Source organism: Macaca thibetana, chromosome 1 (genome assembly GCF_024542745.1).
Source record: "Macaca thibetana thibetana isolate TM-01 chromosome 1, ASM2454274v1, whole genome shotgun sequence".
In the NCBI taxonomy this organism is placed as follows: domain Eukaryota; kingdom Metazoa; phylum Chordata; class Mammalia; order Primates; family Cercopithecidae; genus Macaca; species Macaca thibetana.
In genome coordinates, this window is record NC_065578.1 from 9,750,170 (window position 1) to 9,775,843 (window position 25,674).

At 43.9% G+C, this 25,674-nt stretch overlaps 1 protein-coding gene across 3 annotated transcripts in view; it reads left to right on the forward strand.

The window, feature by feature from the left end:
• The window catches only part of PEX14 (peroxisomal biogenesis factor 14), a 158,384-nt gene that overhangs the window by 111,867 nt on the left and 20,843 nt on the right, over positions 1–25,674 (forward strand). For all 3 annotated transcript variants that reach the window (XM_050788737.1, XM_050788751.1, XM_050788745.1), the window contains one exon: positions 15,268–15,396. In XM_050788737.1, the coding sequence (XP_050644694.1) occupies positions 15,268–15,396 (129 nt within the window). The remainder of the gene's footprint in view (positions 1–15,267; positions 15,397–25,674) is intronic.

Below are 25,674 nucleotides of genomic sequence, written 5' to 3' on the forward strand. Positions count from 1 at the left end.
GAGAGACGAAGTCACAGCGTTCACAGGAAGTAAGGTTGTGTAGGGCAACATTGTCTTGGTGAGGACTTTGGTTTTACTTTGAGTAAAATGGAAAATCATCAGTGTTTTAAGCAAGGAGTGATACCATCTGATGTAAGGTTTAATAGGATCACCAGGGTGGAAGCTGGGAGACTAGTCTAGTATTAAGATGGCCTCAGATTCCCTGGATATTTTTTGGAAGTAAATCCAATAGAATAGCCTGATTTGTTGGATCTGGATATGAAAGAGAAGAAGAAATTAAGGATGACTCCAAGGTTTTTGGCCTTGTGTGACTAGACGTTTGGAGTTGTCATTAACTAGGAATGGAGCAGTTTGGTAGGGCAAGATTAGGAGTTCAGTGTTAGACATATTAAGTTTGAGATATCAGACATCCAAGTGGAGGTATCAGGTGGGCAGAGGGATATTATGAATCAAGTTCAGAGGAAAGATCTGAGCTACAGATACAAATGTAACATTGTTAACTTCTTGATTTTGAAATTATTCTGTGGTTATATACAAGCTGTGGTTATATACAAGCATGAGCTTCCCCCACTCCCACCCCAAATCAAGACATGCTTACTGAAATATTTAAGGGGTAGGGTGTGATGTCTGTAACTTAGTCTCAAGCAGTTCAGGGAAAATAATCGTATAGACAGATCAATAGAGAATAATAAAACAAATGTGATGAATTTAACATTTAAAGAGCCTGGATGAAAGATATATGAGAATTCCTTATACTATGCTTTCAGCAGCTTTTATGTAAATCAGAAATTATTTCATAACAGAATGTCTTTAAAAAGTGAAGGAAAACACAGCATTTCCAGGCAAACAAAAAGAGAAAAGTCATCACCAGCACACTGTACTGAAAGAAACACTAAAGGAGTTTTTAGGCAGAGAGAAAATAATCTTACATGGAAACATAGAAATGTAGGAAAGAATGAAGAACAAACAAAAGGACACATATCAATGAATATTGACTGTGTAAAATAAGAATGTCTTTCTTACGGATTTTAGCATACATTATAATTGAAATGCATGCCAGTACACGAAAGGAGGGGTGGAGGGAAAGTGTTCTATGTGCGAGGACTTTGGGGGAACGGTAAAATTTCTCATTTATATCACACTATAGTAAGTAAAGGATATATTGTGATGTCTAGGGCATTGGTTCGCAAGTGTTTTAGTCTCAGGACCCCTTTCACTCTTAATTGAGGATCTACCATTAGGCAAACATCCAGTAATTATTGTTGCAGACAAGTTCCATTGATGGGTGCTCAAATGAGAAGATGAAAGTTTGAAGAGAAAGAGCGAAGTGTCTTTTCCAAGCTGTGTATTAACTATGAAAGAAAAGATAGTAACTTTGCAGTAGAGAAATCCATCAGCAACCACCTTGTACAAGGTAATAGAGGGAAAAACTGAATTAAAAAGAAGACAGGAGAGAAAAGAGAGCACTAAACAGGTCAAAAGGAAAACAAATTGTAATATGAAAGAGATAAACACCCAAATTTCAGCATTTATGTTAAATATAAATGGAGTAAATACTCCATTAAAAGTGGTTGGTCAAGATTAGATTTAAAAGACTTGCTGCTTGCATCAGACACAACTTTAGTATAAAGATATTTAAGGATTAAATGTCAAGTGATGGAAAAAGATATACCATGCAAACACTAACCACAAGAAACTCGGTACTAATACCAGACAAGGTGGTCTTAAAAGTAGAGTCAGAAGGCCAGGCGTGGTGGCTCACACCTGTAATCCCAGCACTTAGGGAGGCCCAGGTGAGTGAATCACCTGAGGTCAGGAGTTCAAGACCAGCCTGGCCAACATGGCAAAACCCTGTCTCTATGCAGTGTTGCATGCCTGTAATCCCAGCTATTCGGGAGTCTGAGGCAGGAGAATCGCTTGAACCTGGGAGACGAAGGTTGCGGTGAGTGGAGATCGCACCACTGCACTCTAGCCTGGGCAACAGGGCAAGACCCCATCTCAAAACAAACAAACAAAAGTAGAGTCGGAGATAGAAAAATTTCAGAATAATAAAATGGTCAATCACCAACAAGATGAACATTTCAAAATACTTACACACCTAATAAACATAACTTCAATATACGTAGAGCAAACCCGGACAGACCTGGAAGGAGGACTGGACAAATCTATCCTCATGGGGCGTTTCAAAACTTCTCTGTCCATGTTTGATAGTACAAACAGACAGAGCAATCCAGATTCCAACAGCACAATGAACAAACTTGCCTTATTACGTAGAACGCTGTACTCACTGAAGACGATAAACAAACAAAAAGTGTTCAGTCTCATTCGCTGTCAGAGAAATGCAAATTGAAATCAGAATGTGCTATCCTTCACACCCACCAGAATGACTAAAATGGAAAAGACTGAGAACTCTGCTGCTGGGCGTAGGGCAGCCAGAGCTCTCCTGCTCTGCTGGTGGGAGTGTGAATTGCTGTGACCATTTTGGACATTGTTGGCAGTATCTGTTAAAGCTGAGAAGATGTGCACTCTATGATCGAGCATTTCCCCTCAAAAAGTATATCTAAGAATGTTGATAGCAGCATTATTCATAGATGGTCCAAAACTGGAAATAGATACATTCTTTTACTGTATAAGAATACAATACAACAATTTGAATGAACTGTGGCTACGTATAGCAACAAGGATGACTCTCGCAAGCATGATGTTGAACAAAAGGAGCCGTTTATCAAATAGTGCTTTCCATATTATCCCACACATATAAAATTCAAAAGCAAGCACACTGAATCTGTGGTATTAGAAGTTAGGTGGTGACTGGGAGGAGATGAGGGATGTTGCTAGAGGCTGTTACTCTATTGTTTGGTCTGAGTGGTAGTTACATAAGTGTGTTCACTATGGGAAAATTCATTAAGCTATACACTTAAAATGTGCATGCTTTTCTGTATATATTCAATGCCAACAAAAATTTACTTAAAATTATAATGAAGCTGTGCGTGGTGGCTCACGCCTGTAATCCCAACACTTTGGGAGGCCGAGGCAGATGGATCACGTGAGGCCAGGAGTTCGAGACCAGCCTGTCCAACATAGTGAAACCCCGTCTCTACAAAAATACAAAAATTAGGGCTGGTGGCACACTCCTGTAATCCCGCCTTCTCGGTAGGCTGAGGCACGAGAATTGCTTGAACCCGGTAGGCGGAGGTTGCAGTGAGCCGATATGGCACCAGCCTGAGTGACAGAGTGAGATTCTGTCTCAAAATAATAATAATAATAATGAGACAATTTTTTAACCTTTCAGAATGGCAAAGATAAAAAGCTTGATAGCGTCATGTAGGCAAGGTTGAGGGAATGTGAGTGGGAAACAACCTGGAAGAAGGTTTGACAGGTCTTATTAAAATTAAAACTGCACGCATCTGAGTCTATTCCTAGGGATATAGTTACACGTGAACAAGTGGTATATTCAGGGTCCTTTATTATGGCTTTGTTTGTAGGAGTAAATGTTCAGTAGGGGATGTTAAATAAATTATAGTACATCCATACCAACCATATAGCCATTAAATAGAATGAGAGAGTTCTGTAGATGCTAATATGGAGTATCCTCCAAGATAACCTAATTAAAAATAGCAAAGTATAGAACAGCGTGTATAGCATGCCATCATTTGTATAAAAATATACATACAGATGTACACACATATGTATACACACATGTGCCTTTTTTTTTTTTTTTTTTTTAAGAGATGGAGTCTCGGCCAGGCGCAGTGGCTCATGCCTGTAAGCCCAGCACTTTGGGAGGCCAAGGTGGGTAGATTATGAGGTCAGGAGTTCAAGACCAGCCTGGCCAAGATGGTGAAACCCTGTCTCTACTAAAAGTATGAAAAAATTAGCTGGGCATGGTGGTGGATGCCTGTAATCCCAGCTTCTTGGGAGGCTGAGGTAGAGAATTGCTTGAACCCAGCAGGCTAAGGTTGCAGTGAACCGAGATTGCACCACGGCGCTCCAGCCTGGGTGAAAGAGCGAGACTCCGTCTCAAAAAAAAAAAAAAAAGAGATGGAGTCTCACTATGTTGCCTAGATTTGAACTCCTGGACTCAAGTAATCCTCTTGCCTCATCCTCCCAAGCAGCTGGGATTATAGGTGTCCACCAGTGTGCCCAGCTACATGTATGCTTTTTATATAAGAAACTTTAGCAGCAGTTGCCCCTGGAGGATGTAACAGGGTGGCAGGTGTGGGAAGGAGACTGACTTTTCACAGTAAGGTGGTCCCCCTTATCCATAGTTCTGCCTTTCACGGTTTCAGGTACCCGAGATCAACCAAAGTCTAAAAATGTCTAAATGGAAAATTCCAGAAATAAATGATTCATAAGTTGTAAATTGTGTGCCATTCTGAGTAGCTTGATGAAATCTCATGCTCTCCTACCTGGGATGTGGATCATCCCTTTGTCCAGCTTATCCATGCTGTGGATGCCTCCACCTGGCAGTCACTTAGTAGCCCTCACGGTGATCAGATCGATGGTCATGGTATCCAAGTGCTTGTGTTCAAGTAAGCTCTATGTTACTTAATACTGTCCCCATGTGCAAGAGTAGTGATGCTGGCAATTCAGATATGTCAAAGAGAAGCCGTAAAGTGCTTCCTTTAAGTGAAATGGAGAATGCTCTTGACTTAATAAGGAAAGAAAAAAAAATCATATGCTGAAGTTGCTAAAAATCTATTGTAAGAACAAATCTATCCATGAAATTGTGAAAAAGGAAAAAAAAATTGTGCATAGAATGTATAGAATTTTGTATTATCTGCGGTTTCAGGCATTCACTGAGTGTCTTAGAATGAATCCCCCCACAGATAAGGGTGGGGTACTGTATACCCTTTTATATCTTTAGAACTTTATACAATACAAATATTTTTTTAAATATTAATTTTTAAAATAATTGTTAAAAATCCCTTAGAAAAGGTGTTCTCTCAGTAAGTCCAGTAGAGCCCACATTTTCCTTCACACTGAAACAGATCTTTGGTTTAATACCAGATGACATAGTCTGCATCGCATACGAGCGCCAAGCTGTGTGGGAGAAAAGAGCCTGTGACACAGTGCTCAGACTGCAAGGGTGTGTGGGAATGAGGTAATGAGGGCACAGCGGGTTCAAACATCCCATCTTGTGCTCACTGGAAGATGCAGCACTTGTGGAGTGAAATGGTGAGCCTGTCCCCACACCCACCGGGTGTAGTGTAATTTCCCTCTCTCTCCCCTGCTGAGCAAGTGTAAGTTGAATTCAGAGGGTAAGTTGAATTCAAGTCTTGAACCTCCTGGGCTGAAGCAATCCCCACCTCAGCCTCCCAAGTAGCTAGCACTACAGGTGTGCACCACCATGCCCAGCTAATTTTTGTAGGGTTGTTGTTGTTGTTATTGTTTGTAGAGATGGGAGTCTCACTGTGTTGCCCAGGCTGGTCTCAAACTCCTGAGCTCAAGCAGTCTGCCCGCCTTGGCCTCCCAAAGTGTTGGGATTACAGGTGTGAGCCACCGCGCCCGGCTGATGAACCGTCTTTCTGCATAAGTCTTTTACTACATTATTTTATTATTTCTTAGAAGCAAAAGAAGTCAAAGGTATGAACATTTTTAAAACTCTTGTGATAGAGTGCTGAAGCGTCTTCCAAAGTTTCTCAGTTGCTCTTCCACGGCACCCTCACTGGCATTGGCCATCCTCATGTTTAAAAGCAGTTTTTAATTTGAAGAAATCCAGTCTGAATAACTTTGCCAATACGTCTGAATGATAAGCTGAAAGTCCGAGATGTCAGTGTTACCTTTCAGCTTGAATGAGATTTGGAATATTCCACCCCCCGCCCCATGCTGTATAGAGTAGTGCTGAGGAGCCTGGGCCTGGGGTCTGAGCCCGGCCCTCCACCCTGCAGCAGAGAGAGCTCACATAGGCCAGTTCATGTCTGTGAGCCTCAGGCTCCTCCCCTGTAAATGGGGAGAATCAAGTGCCTACTTCTGGCACTGCTTGGAGGTGCCACAAAACTGTGAGCCTGCTAACAAAACCGTGAGCCTGCAAACAGAACCGTGGGCCTGCAAACCTTGTGTCGTGCCCCTCGGCGGGCCTACACAGGGTTAGCGTGGAGCTCAAAGAGTTAAAGATGTAAAGAACTAAAACCCTCTGCTACACGTGGGCTTAATACACTTGGCCTGCACAGGGTTAGCGTGGAGCTCAAAGAGTTAAAGATGTAAAGAACTAAAACCCTCTGCTACACGTGGGCTTAATACACTTGGCCGTTACTTTGAGTGAAGAGTGGAAATATGAATGATTTGTGTGTGTGTGTGCGCACGTGCTTTTCTTTATTTTCCATGTTTTCTGCCGTTGACATGTTATTTTGTTATCTCTATATATATCTATATTATTCTATATACTCTACCTATTATACATTATAGACAGAGAAACAGACAAAACTCATTCAACATAAGAAACTGGGGGGAAGGGGTCCTAGGGAGGCTCCCATTTAACAGGTAGGGAAAATGAGATCTTGCACTCTTACATTGCCTAGCAGAATAAGCACTCAAATATTTATGGATGTGGTTGAGTGCTACATATTTATCTCAATACTAATAATGTTGACAGTAGCAACCAATACCAGATTCATTTGAGCTACACAACTAGGTGGTGACAAAGTAATTTATGTATTGACCTATTAGGACATAGCATGTTTTCATGTGTTAATATCAGATTAATGTGAGGACTTGCAAGAACATCTGATGGCTGCATGGTAGCTGAAATCCTCAGGAAGTAAGCTGAATGCCAAATAATCGACCTTCTGATCACATGCTTAAGATTCAAGATGTAGAAGAAAACCCCAAAGGAACATTTATAACATCCAGCTGAGTGACTAAAGAGCGTGCCCTAGTGCACCAAACTCTTGTGACAAGGTTTTCTTAAAGGAACAAAAAAATCTCCACCTTGATTTGTGTCCTATAGTGGAGTTGTTTCCCAAATCAGGCTGTTTCAAAGAACATATGAGACAGCGTATGGCTAGCCCTCCCATCCCAAAGCAAATGTTTGTTTTGTTGCAGTGATGGAAACATTTCCATTGGTGAAGCAAATATTTAGAGCTGAAAGAAACATTTGGGCAGCCAGGATGTGTCAAAATAGAACAGATGTCTGCCTTTTAAAAACACATTAAAAAAAAAAAGCCACCTTGTACTTGGCTGCTGTGGTCACAGCCACAATGGGTTAAGCAAGAAGTTAGAAATTGTGGACGTCTTTCTGTTATAATCCCAGCTCCTAGGCTTGGCTTTGTATCTTTTTCTGTCTTGGTTTTTCTCTTCCAGAAAATGGGGTTAACCATTGTAAGTGATTTTGTTAAGGATCAAGTCTGGTTGGTTCGTTCGTTTTCCCCAAATATTTTCTTTGTTCTTAAATTTATCTATTTGAATCAGAAATCTATTAACAGGGAACAAAATTCATAAGGCTATGCAGTGAAAAGTGTTCTTCAATCTCTCTGTTTGCCAGTGACTAGACTAGTCCTCTCTATAACCAGTGTTACCAGTTTCCTGTCCTCCTTTTCTTTCAGGTATATACACACTGTGTGTGTGTGTGTGTGTGTGTGTGTGTGTGTGTGTGTGTGTGTGTGTGTAGACTTCTCTGTACCCTTCACCTAGTTTTCCCCAGTGCTCCCGATGTTGTGTGTGTGTGTGTGTGTGTGTGTGTGTGTGTGTAGACTTCTCTGTACCCTTCACCTAGTTTTCCCCAGTGCTCCCGATGTTCTCTTTGGCTTTCTTCTTTTGGGGGTGTTGACTCTGAGAGTTTGCTTATTTAAAATATGCAGACTGTGTCAAGTCGCACAGGGCAGCAGGTGTGTCAGGCTGCCCATGCTCCCTGCCCCCTGCCCCTGCCCAGCACAGAGAGCCCCGTGTGGGAATCCAGTTCTGGGGCTCACACGGGCTGTGGGCAAGTCCCTGCCCCCTCTCTCTGTCCCTTTTTCTTGATCTATAAAACAGAAGGAAGAAAAGGAAAAGAACAGGAGAGAAGTCAGATAAACTCCAATTTTTCTTGTAGTTCTGAATTTCTTTCTTTGGTTGTCAAAGGCAAGTTGATTCCTTTTTTTAAACCACCCTTCATGACCTTTTCTGAAACAGGAGCAAGGTTTAAGTATCACTAAAAGTGTTTGTCAATTTGACTTTTCCACGCATGCACAAACATACGTTTGGCTTACTTGGCATTTAAGGAGCAGAGATTCCTGATTACCATCCGCTTGGTCTTTAGGGACACAGTTTCTTCCCTAGGACCTACTCAGTATACTGTGGGAAGGGCTGACTTCTCTACCTGATGCCAAAGACCTGCTGTCTGTGGCAGCCACAACTATATTAATAACCATTATAACTATGTATTAACTGCTATTAATCCTCTGGAATTGATCAAATATCGAAAATAACGTCTCTTTGTTTTTGTTTCTAACTTAGCAGAGAGGGATTAAAAGAAAAAAGAAAAAAAATCCTTTAGATTATGTAGATCTAAAAATAGACGTCATGGATGCTGATTGGAAACCCTCCCAGTCTTTCATATGAGAGATCTCAATTTGTGTTACACAGAGGGGCAGCTCACTTCTGTCTTGTTCACCAGTTATACTACTCCCCAGAGAAGCTCAATAAATTTTATAGGAAAGTTTCCTCCTTATGCGGAAGGAGCTAAGCTCAATGACTGGTGTGTCTGATATAATTTAGGGCTCCAAGGGAGTACGTCTGCCTTGTGGAATAACCTATCAAAAGTAAATGTACAGAAACTTTCGATCTTGGTTGATTTGGCTGTGTCACTGAAACTGCTGAGCACTGGACGCCGTGAACCCAGCCTGTCTGCTTTGGAATTAAACTGCTCCCCCAAACTCGCATTTAATTCGCTGCTCAAATGGCCTTCTGTGTGTTTCACTGGTAGTGGCTCCTGAGCTTGCCGGCTGTTGTTGCATGGTTTCCACCACTAGCCCTTTGAAACCTCCAAACTTGGACTTGGTTGAGTTTTTACATCCCTCTTTGCCTCTTCTGTTGACATTAGGACAGCAGACCTGCCTTCTCTTTAGGCTTCCAGTGGAACAAACCTGCCAGTTTCTCAGTCTTTCAGCTAGCAGTGAAAGACATCTTGCACTGGCCTTTTTACTCAGTGATTTACACTGGGAGACGTGGCTAGGTGATATCCAGTGTCCTTTTGTCTTTGTGTTTATTTTTCTTCCACATTTAATGTATTTAAAGGATATATTGTCTTTATGGTTCACTGGGATAAGGAGGGATTGGGGCAAGTTTTAATGAGAGGTGCCCCAGCTCTCTGTGTTGAGCTGAGAATTATCTTCTTGGTTAGATATCTTTCTTTCTTTCCTTAGGTGGCAGGAGGCAGTGTTTTGCTGCTTTTTGAAATAATGTTTCTGCCTAACGATTTCTAGAAGGATACCGAGAGGACATTCAGCTTCAGGACATCATCAGCAACTTTTTCTCCTGTTGTTTGAACTTCCCTCATTTAAGGAGAGGGAAAAGTCTCAGGTCTTGTTCTTGAATTTACATATCAATATTAAGATGATGGGAACCAGCCCCCCGCCACTCCCCATCAGATCAATTCTTAGAAAAACTCTTTCATTCAGGGTAATGACATTTGGAACTAGTTTTCTCAGAAACTGTTTTCACTGCTTGAGAATAGTTAATCAGTGGAGGAAAAAGTGTTTGGCTTATTTGCTTAATATTTTAACCAAGTGAATTAGACAGGTTGGGGGGCTGGGGGAGGGGATAAGAAAGTGGGTGGGGGAGGCCCCATAAACAAGGTGATATATAATATTTTTTTTGTTCTCCTTTTAAATAAATACCGATCAGCTTTATGTTCAGAGACAATAGGAGCCGTTGGCTTAAATTTGCAGTTTACTGTATTTATGGCTGTAATATCAAGGTGCTGCCGTCGTAATTTCATGCCCCAATGAGAAGAGCAAGGTCGAAGCAAATGCTTCCATCGGCATCTGCTAACACACTAACTCATAAACAAGGCCCGGCTGGATCAGGTGGCACGGAATAATACAGGCTAATGAAATACAGCACAGCTTTCCATTACTGTTAGTTTTTACAGTGTCGTCATTACGTGTAATTTATGTTTAAAAAATTCAATTTTATACAAGGCACTGGGAAATAGGGGTCTCCAGGTCATCCCACGACTTTTAGAGGCTCTGAGAGTCCTTATTGTACTCTACTGTTCCAACAAAATGTTCATAAAGTAAAATAAAAATACCCTTTTCCCCTTCCCCTCCCTGAACCTTTTCTGAGAGAGTTGATTTTTTCTTTTAATTTGGGGAGTATTTTTAGCCAACTGTCTTCTCTGCCTCATCTCCTGCTAGAGTGTGCCGGGGCAGATAACTTAGTTGTTCTGAGAGAGGTGACCCCCTCTCAGTGTCTGTGAGTCCCAGATGAATTGGCCAAGTCCTAGAAATAGAGGGGCTGTAGAGCGGGGAGGAAGAGGTCTCAGTGACCAGCCCTTGACTGCCACCCTTTGCCGCTGGCCCCTTGGCCCTGTTCCCATGATCCCAGTCAGACGCCACATTTTTATAATAAAACTAGGGCTGAGCAGGAAGGCGCTGGCAGGAGTTCATTACCTTGCTTATTTTCAAACTCTTCCTAACCCTTCTGTCCTGGTTGTTGTTTGACCTGAAAGATGAAGAGAACACTGCTGTCTTCTGTCATCTGTCTTTCTGCTTCACCTGCATAGGGCCAGGCCCCGTGGCAGTGCCCAGCGGTCACCGGGGACAGTGCTGAGGTTACTTATCCTGAGAAACCCTTGCACGGCCTGTCCCGCAGAGAAAAGACAGCCCTTCCGGGTCCCTGGTTTGAGTCGTGGGAAAGGACCCTAGGGCATCACAATCACAGCCAGTACCCTGCAGCTCACAAAGTCAATCAGTTTGGTTTTGTTTGCATTTGAACAGAAACCTTGAGAAAAAGAAAGCAAATTTGTTTATCTTCTAGGGGATAAAAAAAGGCAAGTATGGCAGCCCTGCGGCCATGCAGGTCACACACTGCAGCAGTGACACCGGGCTTTTATTAATCAATAGATGTAGCTCTCTTGTTCTGTCCTTTGAAAAAAAGCCCACCCTGGAGAAGAGATGCTTGGCCCAGCTCCTACACAAGGGCAGGAGTCATCTCCTGGTCCGGGGAGCTCTTCCAGAGGTTTTTGCCAGTAGATTCTAGAGAACTGAGAGAACAAGAAGTCCGCCCCTACTCTGGGCACATGGAATCCTCCTTCAGAGAGTTTGGTTTGAATTGAGAGCTCTCAGTTTTGCATATCAGGCATCTATGATGTGAAAAGATGAAGTGGCCTCCTTACCTGTCAGAATCAGCCCACACCCTCTTCGCCTCCCCTCCTCTCAGAGAAGCTCCCTCGTCCCTTTCTCGTTCTTCTGACTAGAGCTAGTGAGTGGAGAGAGTAACTGAATGGGAATTTCTTAGTGTTATTCTCTATCAATAATAAATTTTAATTGTCAGTGCTGTAGACTGGGTGGCTGGGGGTTGGGGAGCTGGTAGCTCTTGAAAATCACCAAGTGGCAGAAGAGAAGTTATAGGAAGACCATCTAAAGGCTTGGTGCTAGCGGTATCAGGTAATGCATATTGATGCCTCAACTAAAAGAACATTTGGGGCTTTATGAAAATTGACAATTCTTCCAAAGGTAGCAGCTAAAGGAAGACTTAGATGAATAGAGGAGGGAGGAGGCTTGCAGGACGGCGAAGCCCTTTGCTTCCAGCTCTCTGCCTGCTCAGCCATTGCTCCGTCCCTCTGTGGTTAGATTATTCCTCGCAGATAGCAATCAACTGGAAGGAAGTGTGTGTGTCTAATTTGCATGAGATTATTTAAAACAAACAAAAAAAAAGGTCTGCATTAGTCAGGGTAATGGTAAACAACGCAAAGAGAGATGCCTTTTATAATATAGCCTGTGCCTCAGCTTTCAGAGCCAAATATAATTCACTTACAATTGGCAGTTTCCTTTATTATTCCTTTTAACCTTTTGGATTCTGCAAGGTCTCAATCTAAGCTCAGCAGTTTGTCTTGGCAGGGGTGGGAAGGATGGGGCTAGGGCACCTGGATGTCCTATGTTGGCTCCATGGCAGCACTTTGACCCTGAGGGCGGGGTCATCACAGCACCAAGAGCCAATGACTGGGCAGATAACTAGTTGTGATCTGGAGACAGGTGGGTGTTCCCACTCAATCTCCCTAAGTTCCAAATGAATCACCTGAGTCCTGTAAATGCAGTCCTGAAGCCGGCCAGCTCTGCCTAAGGTGGGGACATTCCAGAGGAAGATGACACCCAGGGAAGTCTGTGACAGGCATTTGGACTTGATTTGGGGTTAGAATATTAGAATGAGAACAAGACGAGGACATTCTATCTTTTCACTCTAGTATTGTTCAAAAAGCTGTCCAGGTATCATTTACAGATAGGAGCCAGGGGTTAAGTTCCTGTGTTGTTTCAATGTAGCCCCAAAACAATATTCGCTGACTCCTTCCTGTAGATGAGAGTGGCGGGGTAGGGAGAAGAAAATGTAATCCTTCTGTGAAGCTCTTTAACAAGACTGAAGACTTAGGACATAGTTTGAATCTGTCATTTGATGTTTTGTAACTCTGGTGTAGTGGAAAGTCACTGGGCTGAAGAGGGAGAGCCTTGAGTGCCCATCGCATCACCACTCTCTACAAGTAGGATGTGGGGCATCGTTTTTACCCTCCTTGGGCCTCAGGTTTCTTATCTGTTAAATAAGGGCAGTGACCAGGATAATGGCCCGGCTCTGAATATGATTCAGTGAGATTGTTAAAACGCTTATTTTTTAAAAGAAGAGAAAGGATTCATTTACCATAACTAAATCAAAATCCTGACTCTTCCAGAGAACCAGGGATATCAGAATTTCAGCCAATATAAATTTTGAGCCTCAAATGATAAGGTCTCTGAAAAACAAGAGCTTGGAAGGAAGTACTGATGCCCTTTCAACTGTGGTCTCACTAGTGGGCTTGGCTGCGATAATGCAAGGAACATGTTTTATTAGGAAAATAGGCTTCATAAAAGCTCAGGGCCAGAGGGCAGAACTACGGGCAGGGAGTCCTGTCCCTTTAACCAGCTCCGGCTCTCAGGGCCGCAGCACAGCCTGTAGCTTACTGTATATTTCCCCAGTGTTAAACATTATTGTACTTGTTTATATTTGAAAGAGCCAAAAGGGAAAATGAGAATGCAACTGAATGCTCCTTTTGGGAAAATTATCCTCATTTGCAGCCAGCGGCTGACAAGGCACACGAACCACCAGGTTTATAAAATTCCGTAGTGTACCAGTGACCATCAGCCTGTGCTGACATCGCAGATGCTGCCTGCTTCTCTAATGGCTGATTATGAACTGGTTAAAACAATGTCTTTCCCACTAGGGCTCCAAAAGGGGTTCCCCTTCTTATTCAGTAGGAGCGATCGGCAGTCACTACACAAGCTGGAACCCGACAGGCACAAACTCAGGGTGGGTGTATTCTCTGTTGTTGCCTGGTGTGCCTGTTGGTCCCGTCCCTGTTCTTCTCGGGAGGTGAAATTATGGGTAAAGCAGTCCCTTTGCAGCAAGCACCCCCTCTCTAGCTCCACTGTACTGATGTTCAGCTTTTGTCTTTGGAAGGTGGTACGTGATGCGCTATGAACCCTGGAAGCATTTTCATCCAGCCCACCAATCTTTTGAGAGCATGGTGCTATCAGGGCAACCCGGTGGCTCTTCAGACTTCCCAGTGGTGTGGCCGTGCCTGCCCTTGGCCAGCTCCACTGTGTGAAGAGGGTAAAGAGGGGAACAGCTGCAGTTTTAAATGGGGACAGTCCTCAAATCCTGAGCACAGAGAAGGGAAAAAAGAGTCCAGAGCTGTTTAGAAAAGTTTGGGCATTTTCCTTTGACCGGCTGTGGTAGGGCATGAAAAGTTTGAGGGGTGGCTGTAGTCAACTCACATGCCAGTATGGTGCAGGGCAGAGCTGTGCTTTAAAGCATTAATCTGCACCATCTATTAGCCCCTAGGCACAGAGTATGAGGCACCATGCTTTTGAAGATGCTGATCCTCAGAACCTCCTTGTACTTCATCTACCCCCAGAGGCAAATATACCATGCTGTGGGCCTCTAATGGAGAGCTGCCGACCAGATGTGGAAAAGCTCTCGGCTCTAGTTTAAAAGCTCTGTGTTGCGGCTCGCTTGGATGTTCGGATTCCCGGAACAGCACGGGCCGGCCGAGTGGTCTTTTGCAGGCTAGCAGTGACCTCCCACCTGCTTTTCCCACTCTCAGCAGCTGCAGCGCCTCTGTACATATAGCTACTTCCTGAGCTGGCCCCGTGCGACCACTCCTTTCATACTTCAGCGCCACATTCCGTTCTGTTCTTTGGGTGGCTTGGGGCTCTCTTCCTCCTCCCAAGAGTCAGTGTCCCAAATTGGCTCAGACCCGGTGGAAATATCCCAGCTGTGTCCTCACTGGAAATGCGGCCTTCATGGGTTTTCATTTGCCTTTTATTCTTCTGTGGGCAAATCCTCTCCCCATGGCATAGCCACTGCAGATGGCGCCCTGCTACTTCCTGATGTCCCATGTATGGTGTGGTTTAGAGTGTTGGGAGGATTTTAAAAAGGGAAAAGAAAAACTAGCCAAAGGCAATACAGGCAGCGTATGATAGGCTAGAGTAATAATCATCTGAAAGTTTGGGCCTGGCCTTGTTTTGATCTGTTTTCTTGTTTTATTTTCTTCTTTACATTCTATATCCCATTCATACTAATCACAGTCAGTCCTGATTTTTCTTTTTATTTCTGCATTTGTCATAAAATAAAGCAAATTATTCCCGTCTTCAGAAACGATCTAGACTAATTAGTCGTCTCACCCAATAATTAGTTTTTTGTTTCCCTGTCTGTTTTCATGCATTATTGTTAGTTTTTTCCCCTCTTTTTTTTAACACCATTACAGATTAAAATGAGCCACATTTGCAGTTGATGGTATCTGTTTTCGGGGGAAGAATGGAGAATTGCAGTACGGAGCGACTTCAAAAGCAGCAATAAACTCAAGGATAAATTAAGGAAATTGAATGAGCCACATTTGGAAGCAGTGTTGAGGCTAATATTCTGTCGCTTAAGGTTAAATTGCAACTCAGAGAGGTTCCGGAGAATCTGAAATCGGGGAGGCAACTTACTAGGATGCGAGGCATTCTGTGGCTGTAAAGGTCTTTGCTCAGTGAAGATTCTGTTGCAGCTATGGACACTGGCAAAAGGTACTCACCTGCAATGATGTCCTCTTCTCCCCAGGACTGACAGATGAAGAGATTGATATGGCCTTCCAGCAGTCGGGCACTGCTGCCGATGAGCCTTCGTCCTTGGGCCCAGCCACACAGGTGGTTCCTGTCCAGCCCCCTCACCTCATATCTCAGCCATACAGTAAGTCACCCGCTCAAACTCCTGCTTAACCTTCATTGGGATTCAGGACTCTGGCCAAAGGGCAGTGTTTTGTATCTCCCAGACTTAGCAAACCGGGAGAAACTGGGAGCAGCAGAAAGCTCTTGGGTTTTTCCCAAGGAATGTGACACACCTCAGTCTTCTAGACAAACTTTTTAAAATATGTGACAAAGGTTTAAGAAGAGACAAGGGATCAGAATAAATGATTTTATTGTTGTTTCAGGTATTTTGGTTACATGCAGAAAACCTGTACAACTATTTATTGATTCTGTTCCCATCTCCTCATACCATTGCTTTTGAATGTTACTGTTTCACTAAAAACAATGTGAACATCTGACTCATGGGTGCATTCTTGTTTGCTCACTGCAATAACCTGTCTCCCAATTTTATTTTTTTAAGTTAATATTTGTAAGTTTAGGTCAGCCTCCATTTCCCTCCCTCCTTTGTCCTGGCTATACCTTTTACATTCATGTAGTAGCAGTCTGTTAGGGAATTTCAGGTTAAAACATAAAGGTCCTTTTTGAATGTTGCTTTTAATTATTATATGAGATCATGACCCAAGAGGGGTCTTCCGTTGTTCTTAAATGAAAGCTACTATAGGAATAAAGTTTCTTCAAGCGAGTTATAAATGTATACCTCCAAAATGCAGCCAGAAGCCCTCCTTGAAATCACTTATAAAAAGTTTAAAAAGGCTAAAATTGACTACAAAGCTATGGAAAATAGCTACATTTTGTTTCTTTAATGAAACTCAGCATTGGGCTGGGCACAGTGGCTCACACCTGTAATCCCTGCACTTTGGGAGGCTGAGGTGGGCAGATCACCTGAGGTCAGGAGTTCGAAACCAACCTGGCCAACATGATGAAACCCTGTCTCTACTAAAAATACAAAAAATTAGCCAGATGTGGTGGCAGGCGCCTGTAATCCCAGCTACTCAGGAGGCTGAGGAAGGAGAATTGTTTGAACCCGGGAGGTGGAGGTTGCAGTGAGCCGAGATCGTGCCACCGCACTCCAGCCTGGGCAACAAGAGTGAAACTCTGTCTCAAGGCCAGGCGCGGTGGCTCAAGCCTGTAATCCCAGCACTTTGGGAGGCCGAGACGGGCGGATCACAAGGTCAGGAGATCGAGACCATCCTGGTTGATACGGTGAAACCCTGTCTCTACTAAAAAATACAAAAAAAAAAAAAACTAGCCGGGCGAGGTGGCGGGCGCCTGTAGTCCCAGCTACTCGGGAGGCTGAGGCAGGAGAATGGCGTGAACCCGGGAGGCGGAGCTTGCAGTGAGCCAAGATCACGCCACTGCACTCTAGCCTGGGCGGCAGAGCGAGACTCTGTCTCAACAAAAAAAAAAAGAAACTCTGTCTCAAAAAAACAAACAGGCCGGGCATGGTGGCTCACACCTGTAATCTCAGAACTTTGGGAGGCCAAGGCGGGCGGATCACTTTAGGTCAGGAGTTCGAAACGAGCCTGGCCAACGTGGTGAAACCCTGTCTCTACTAAAAATACAAAAAAATTAGCCAGGTGTGGTGGTGGGCGCCTGTGGTCCCAGCTACTTGGGAGGCTGAGGCAGGAGAATAGCGTGAACCCGGGAGGCAGAGCTTGCAGTGAGCTGAGATCGAGCCATTGCACTCCAGCCTGGGTGACAGAGCGAGACTCTGTCTCCAAAAAAAAAAAAATTAGCTATGCGTGGTGGCATGCGCCTGTAATCCCAGCTCCTCCAGGGGCAGAGGCAAGAGAATCACTTAAACCCAGGAGGCAGAGGTTGCAGTGAGCCACAATCACACCACTGCACTCCAGCCTAGGTGACAGAGTGAGACTCTGTCTATAAATAAATAAATAAATAAATAAATAAATAAACAAACTCAGCATTGGATCTGTAATCTCTCAAAATGCCTTTTCTATAATTGTCATTTTAATTGTTATTCCCAGAAGTTTTATTTTTTCAAAAAATGATTTAAAACTGTTAGATACCAGATTTTAAGGCCAGGCGTGGTGGTTCATGCCTGTAATCCCAGCACTTTGGGAGGCAGGCAGATCATGAGGTCAGGAGTGCAAGACCAGCCTGGGCAACAAGAGCGAAACTCCGTCTCAAACAAACAAGCCGGGCACGGTGGCTCACGCCTGTAATCCTGGCACTTTGAGAGGCCAAGGCAGGCAGATCACTTGAGGTCAGGAGTTCGAGACCAGCCTGGCCAACGTGGTGAAACCCTGTCTCTACTAAAAATACAAAACATTAGCTGGGCATGGTAGCAGGCGCCTGTAATCCCAGCTCCTCGGGGGGCTGAGGCAGGAGAACTGCTTGAACCCAGGAGGCGGAGGTTGCAGTGAGCCAAAATCGCGCCACTGCACTCTAGCCTAGGTGACAGAGCGAGACTCTGTCTCACAAAAAAAAAAAAAGAAAAAAAAGAAACTCAACATTGGATCTGTAATCTTTCAAAATGCCCTTTCTGTAATTGTCATTTTAATTATTATTCTCAGAAGTTATATTTTTTCAAAAAATGATTTAAAACTGTTAGATATCAAATTTTAAGGCTGGGCGCGGTGGCTCATGCCAGTAATCCCAGCACTTTGGGAAGCCAAGGCGGGCGGATCGTGAGGTCGGGAATTCGAGACCAGCCTGGGCAACAAGAGCGAAACTCCATCTCAAAAAACAAACAGGCCGGGTGCGGTGGCTCACACCTGTAATCCCAGCACTTTGGGAGGCCAAGGCAGGCAGATCACTTGAGGTCAGGAGTTCGAGACCAGCCTGGCCAACGTGGCAAAACCCCGTCTCTGATAAAAATACAAAAATTAGCCAGGCGTGGTGGCAGGTATCTGTCTTCCCAGCTACTCAGGAGGCTGAGGCAGGAGAATCGCTTGAACCCAGGAGACGGAGGTTGCAGTGAGCCGAGATCATGCCATCGCACTCCAGCCTGGGCGACAAGAGCAAGAGTCTTGTCTACAAAAAAGTGTTAGATATCAGATTTTAAAAGGCATATTTTAAAATGACAGATTTGTTTTGATCCCCCAGCACCTGGTCTGAAGCTACCTTCTTTCCCTCACCTCAGCACTCCTTTCATCCAGCTCAGCTGCAACCAGGCAGGTGTGATCTTGGTGGTAGAGCCAAAAAGGCCTTCCCTTCTCCAGACTTGCTGAAGAGCCAGCCAGTGGGTTGGAATCTGCTGTCTGTGTTACGGATCTTATTTAGAAATCTCCTCCTTTGGCTGTCCGCATAAGGCTGAATGGGGGAGGCCAGGGAGTGTGTGCTCAAGTGTGTCAGTCTGTCAGTGCCTTGCCTGGGTGACCCACTGCAGGGAGTGGTGAGCCTTGTCCTGTATTCGGGCTACTGGGTTAGCACCTGTGACTTGTCAGCTTGGGGCTCCTTTCTCCTTCCTGGCCAGCATTTTTTCCAATCCATTATAGTTGCTTTGGGTCCTAAGCTGACTTTATGTGCTTCTTTTTAACCAAAGGCTGAGTCTCCACACTTTTTCTTTAGTTGTGTCCCTGGGCCCAGCCATGTAATGGGATTTGTTGATGATAGGCAGTGGCAGCTGGGGTGCAGAATTTTCTAAGATGCACATCTGTTCTATTCCAGCTGTTTCCTCCAGTGGCTTAATACAGAACAGGTCTCTCGGCTACTTGGAAACTTCTTACTCAGAACAAATTGTTCCGGTCGATCACAGAGTTGGCCTAAAACGTCATGTGTTCACCTACTTTCCATAGACACAAAGGGTTAAACTGCTAGTCTTTCTGAAAGAGGCAAAAGAATGGGATGGGGAGGGGCAGTTCAGTCATTTAAATCATTCTCATGTCCAGATCGTTCTGAGAAAAAGCATTACACGTTGAGGTATATAGGTAGGAATATTTTTAAGAGCCTCCCAGCCCTAAAAATAAAATACCTGTTTTTAGACACAGACTCCTTCCTGCTTTGACACTAGTGTAAAAACAATGGTAATGATAATTTTAAATACCTGAAGTTTTTAGTTGTCGTCACTGAGCTTCATTCTTCTCGTCCCGTTACACTGCTCTTCTCAGCTCCGGGGGTCACTCTACCTCTTCACTTTTGTACTTTTGCCAAGAGGTGTCAAAACTGCTTAAAAAAAAAAAAAGCTTGATTTTGATTAATATAGAGAAACAAGACTTTGCCTGACTGATAATAAAACTGATAAATGACATTTGAATTACTTGTAGCGGTAATTTATTACATAAAATATCTTTTATTTGACATGCGATTAGTTGCTGGAAGCATCACTCAATCTGACTAGTTTAAACATGCTCTAAAATGAACCCCAGTAAAAACCAGGGCTGTCTGCTGCTGGCGTTATGAAATATACTAATCCTGGAGTGAGGGAAAAATCTGACTTTAAATATTTAAATGATTAATTGGGTTTATATATTTTTTTTACCTTTCTAACCCCCTTAATTACAAGCAAACTCAGGGGAGTTTCTGAACTAGGTGCGCAGTCTGCATGCTTATCACTGAGGCATTGTCTGCGTCTGGGAGGGATTTATGGCCTCCGTTCATGTGTGTTCCTGCCGATTTTACATCTAGATCCCCAGCAGCCCTTTCCTTCCCATTTCTTGGCTTTTTACGGACATTCCATCTCTGAGCCCAAGCCTAGAAAATGGGATCCCCTGGGCCTAGCCCCAAACACTCAGGTCTCAGGGTAGGGTGGCTTTTCCAAGACCACCCCAGGGAGCCCAGTGCTCTTCACCTTTGAACTTGCTGGCCCACCTGCTCAGTGGCAGGTGTGCCACTGGATGCCTTTTTTGGCATCTCTGTTCTTTGGTGAATGTGGTTGACTTTGAGATGTTAGCAAATGCCAGTGTTGGCAGAGAGAATGTAGAGACCTGCCCGAGTAGTAACAGTTCAATTTCTCAGTATTTTTATTAACGGTCTACTATACGCTCAGTACGGTATCATGCGAGAGATCCAAAACCTGATCTTTAAGCATCTTGCCAGCTCTTTGGGAAAGATAAGATAAACTCTTCAGAAAAGGATAATAATATAAGATGTTGTGATTTAATGCCAAAATTAATTATACAGACAAGAAATTCTGAAATTCTGAAATACAAAAAAGAGAAGAATTAATGTGGGCTAGAGTCAGGGAAGGCTTTTGTGAAAGTGATAGGAGGTTGGCACCAAGGGGAAGCTTGGTGTCACCTGGTGTGAGCATAAACCAGTGTTCTCGGGGGTTAGAAGAAAGTTGGTACAGTTCAGGAGAAGTCAGGCTGTGATTCGAAGGAAGATTTGACATTCTCCATTTCTCATTTTGGTTTCTTCTTGTCTGGCTTTACATCAGGCGTCAGTGCATGTGTATAGGTGCAGGCCTAGCCTGAGCAGACGCCTGATAAATGCTGGTTGATTGATTCACGCCAAGCTGATTTGTCTTCTTCCTCCCAGAGAGACAAGAAGCTTTGAGATATAAACAGGACCAGTGTAAATTTTGTAGGGTAATAATTTCTTCTTAGATTTGAACATTTTCCCTCCACTGTCTTTGATAAAACAATTTAAGCCCCTTCAAAGACGAACTAGAGCTTCAGTTGCCTCTTCTTAAAATAGGATGTCAGTGTCTGAGGCCCGTGAAAGGTTTTGAACCATTTGATTAGCTATCCTGAGAGAGAGTGAGTTATTCCTCTGTTTACTTCTTTTATAGCCCTGTGTAGTAACATAAACTTATCTGTGATTATCTTAATTCACTGAGCAAGCATTGTTATTGAATGCCTACTGTGTGCCAGACCCCTGGGCTAAAGAGATTAACAAGGCCTGGTCACTCTCTCTGGTTGCTCCTGTCTGGTAGGAAAGACGGTTAGGCCAACACAGCAGAGCCTGTCAGGTGACCCCAGTGAAGACGGTGACACAGAAGAGGTGATGAGAAGCTTCAGAGAGTAGATGTCTAACTGGATGTGGCGGGCTGATTGGTTCAGTGATCAGACAGGATAGACAAGAGCATTCCAGGCTAACACAAAAGCATACAGATGTGAAACTGATGAATTTAAGAAATTCCAGGTTGTTGGATGTGGCGCCTGTAATCCCAAATCTTTGGGAGTCCGAGATGGGAGGAGCACTTTGAAGCTAGGAGTTCAAGACCAGCCTGGGCAACATAGTGAGATGCCATCTCTTTAAAAAAATTTAAAAACCAAAACTAGCCAGGCATGGTGGTGCATGTACTTAGGAGGCTGAGGTGGGAGGATTGCTTGAGCCCAGGAGGTTGAGTCCGCAGTGAACCATGATTGTACCACTGCACTCCAGCCTGGGCGCCAGAGCAAGACCCTGTCTCTAAAAAACCAAAACGAAAGAAAGAAACTCTGGGTTGTTCAGAGTGGCTGGAGCATGGGATGAGAGAGTCAGAAGAAATAGCTGGAGAAAGGGTGGTTCTGTCAACCCCGACAGAGGACAACCAAAAGCACAGTGATGTTTTACTTTGAAGTGCATCATCTAATTATTTTTGTTGCCATACTACCTATTTGGCCATTTTATTGTTAGACTAATAATAAAATTATTTGTGTCATCTCGGCAGGTGCCATGAGGTTAGTTAGGGGAGACATTGGCGGTCGGGGGGACATCGGCCGGAGGTTATTGTTCCTATGCCAAGCCTGTAATGCCCCCCCTGTGTGCTCATTGCTGTTCTTCAGGGTTGGGCCAGCACTGACTCCTCCAGGGAGTCTCTCCAGTGCCTCCATTCTGACTTGGAGGAAAGCTCCCCGCAGGCCCCTAGACTCCCCACCCCGCCCCACTGCACTTAAACCTTTATACCAGTGTCTCCCCTACTAAACTGTGAGTTCTGAGGCTTAAAAAAATCTAGTGGCCTGAGGCTGTGACTGAGCAGGTGTTCTAGAAATGCTTGTGGAATGGATAAACGGGTGGAAACATGCTGGAGAATGGAAGGGCTGTCATGCGGGCGAGCTGCCCTGATGACCGGTCCATGATGTGGTGTGTGAGCTCAGCTGGTACAGACTGCTCTGGGTGGGCTATGGAAGAAGTAGGGGATGGGACCCGCCTTCAGGAGCTGCTGTTCATCCTAGAAGGAAGCCCTCCATTGCTTGGAGAAAGGCAGGGAAGACCATCCCATGTCACCTTGCATGGTGAGAATGTCGAGAGCTTTCAGAATTTGCGAACAAAGGAAATTCCCAGAACGCTAGTCTTAGGCAAGGCTTTCTGGAAGGGGCAGGACTTGAACTGGCTTTGAAGATCAGTCAGCCATAAGGCAGACCCAAGGCGTCAAGGAAGGCATCACTGTGGAGAGGGAACAGCAAAGGTCCAGGGCCAGGGTGGCCTGTGCGTAAATGATACGGAGGTGACAGTAAACAGAAAGCATGCATGGACAGCCTCCATGTTCCCATCAGAAAGCAAAATAGCAAATGTCACCTCCACCTCTCTCTGTCTCTTCCATTTCTCTCTCATGCTTCCATTTCTTTCTCTTCTGGTTTAGCAGACAAATCTCTCTTTTTGCTACCTGAAAGTTACTGGTTTGTATATGAAGAAAGTATTTCTCTAATTTTGAGGAAATTGTGTTTTCTTTTGTCCGTGGTGCCGGTTTGGATTAGCAAGCACCCTCTCCATTTTGTTGCTGTGTGTTCTGCCTGGTGTGGTGCCAGGTAGGGGCCGGATATATGCCATTTGCGGATGTTGAAGAGGGCAAGTATCATGGGAAGGAACTGAAATGAAGCAATCCTTTCCTTAGGTTTCTTGGACCAGTAAAAGTCTTTGGTGTGGATGGCAGTTAGGATTCTGGCTGTGCTGACAGTGTGTTCGTTTCAGAAAATTCTGCTACAGGTGACAGAAAACTCCGAAAAAGAGTGGCTTAAATAAATAGAAGAATTTTTCTCTATTACATAGACGTAGGCGACCCAGGCTGCCAGGAGGCTCTGTGGTCTGCAGGGACTCTGCTCTGCCTCACTGCTCTGCATTTCTGACTGGCTGGCATCCGTCTCGTGGTGCAGTGTGAATGCTTCAGCTCCAACTATCCCACCTGCTGTCCAGCCAGCGAGAGCAGGGAGAAGGCAGGAAAAGGGCAGGCTGGCTTCTAAGGACGCCTCTTGGAAATTGCTGATGTCACTTCCACTTTCTCCCCATTGGCTGGATCTTGCACCAGCCATCCTTGCCTGCGAGTAAAGCTGAGATGTAGTCCTGATCTCGGAAGCACATGTCCTCAGCTTTCCACTTCCCATTGGAGGTTTGAGTTCTGATAAACACTAGGTTTAGGATAATGGTTACCTCTGGGCTGGGGAGGAACACATGGCTAGCTTCAGTGGTGTCTGGAAAGTTTTAGCTAGTAAATTAGGCAGGTTTAGAATTGCTCATTGTATTCCTGTTCTTATAACTTAAATAAATGTTATATTCTTTTGTATGTATCAAATATTACAGGGTACATGTTTTAAAGTTGCATTGGAATTCTCAGGTCTGGCTTCTTCTCTTGGTCCCAGCTGCAAGCTGTGCAGAGAGAAAACTCAGAGCCTACACCACTGGGTAGTGTTCCCAAGCACTCCTGACTTCCTATAGCTCTTTTTTTTAAAAAAAATTCTGAATGGATTTTATTTTTTAAAAGTCAGTCTTATTGAGATGTAACTTACCTAAAATAAAATGCACCCATTTTCATTGTACAATTTGAGTTTTGATAAGTGTACATTTCCATATAACCATCACCACATGATAGAACATTTCCAATACCCTGAAAGGCTCCCTTGTGTCCCATTTCCAGTCAGTCCACCCCTCCTTGATCCTGGCTTGAGGGCAACCACTGATCTACTTTCTATTACTACCTATTAGATTTTTTCCTAGAGGTTGTTTTTTTTTTTTTTTTTTTTTTTTTTTTATATAAATGGAATCATACAGTATGTACTCTTTTGTTTCTGTTTTTTTTTGTTGTTGTTGTTTTTCTGCTCAGTGTAATGTTGCTGAGACTCACCCAAATTGCCGTGCCCATCCGAAGCTTTTTCCTTTCTACCATTGGGTGAGTGGTGTTCCATTGTGTGGATGCACCACCGTTTGTTTATCCGTTCACCAGTTGATGGACTTTGGGTTGTTTCCAGCTTTGAGCTATTACGAATAAAACTTTTGTGAACATTCGTATACAAGTCTTTGTATGTTTTTATTTCTCTTGGGTGAGCGCCTAGAAGTAGAATTGCTGGTTTATATGTTAAGTGTATGTTTAACTTTATAAGAAGCTGCTAAACTGTTTTCTGGAGTGGTTGCATCATTTTACCTTCCCACCAGCAATGTTTGAGTGTTCTAGTTGCTACATATCCCCAACAGTTGGTCTTCTCGTCTTTTTTTTTTTTTTTTTAGCAATTTTATTATGTATATGCTGGTATCTCATGGTGGTTTGGGTTTATATTTCTTTGATGACTGATTAGGTTGAGCCTCTCTTCGTGTGTTTATTGTCCGCTTGCATATCTTTTTTGTGAAGAGTCTGTTTCAGTATTTTGCCCATTATTAGTAGTCTTCTTACTGAGATGAATGAGATTTTTAACGTATTCTGGATTCAAGTCGTTGGTCAGATACATGTATTACGAGTATTTCCTCCCAGTCTGTGGGTTGCCTTTTTATTTTCTTAACATATCTTTTGAAGAGCACATGATTTTAATTTTGATGACATATATTTATCTTTTTTTCCTTTCATGATTCATCATGGTTTTTGCATCCTAAAGAAGCCTCTGTCTATCCCAAGGTTGAAGAGACTTTCTCCTATATTGTTTTCTAGGAGACACTGTCTCACTCTGTCACCCAGGCTGGAATACAATGGCCTGATGTTGGCTCACTGCAACCTCCACCTCATGGGCTCAAGTGATCCTCCTGCTTCAGCCTCCCAAGTAGTTGGGACTACAGGCGTGTGCTACCACACCCAGCTATTTATTGTATTTTGTGGAGAGATGGGTTTTCACCATGTTGCCCAGGCTGGTCTTGAATTCCTGGGCTCAAGCAATCTGCCCGCCTTGGCCTCCCAAAGTGCTGGGATTACAGGCATGAGCCACTGCGCCCGGTTTATAGCGTTAGTTTTTATGTTTAGGTCTGTGATCTATTCTTAGTTAATTTTCGTGAACAGTGTGAGGTGAAGGTCAAGGTTTGTTTCTCCCCATATGGATATCCAGTTGTCCTGTACCTTATGTTCAAAAGATTATCTTATCCCCGTTGAGTTACATATCTCTTTATAAAAAATCAACTGACAGCCAGGCGCGGTGGCTCACGCCTGTAATCCCAGCACTTTGGGAGGCTGAGGAGGCGGATCACCTGAGGTCAGGAGTTCGAGACCAGCCTGGCCAACATGGTGAAACCCTGTCTCTAC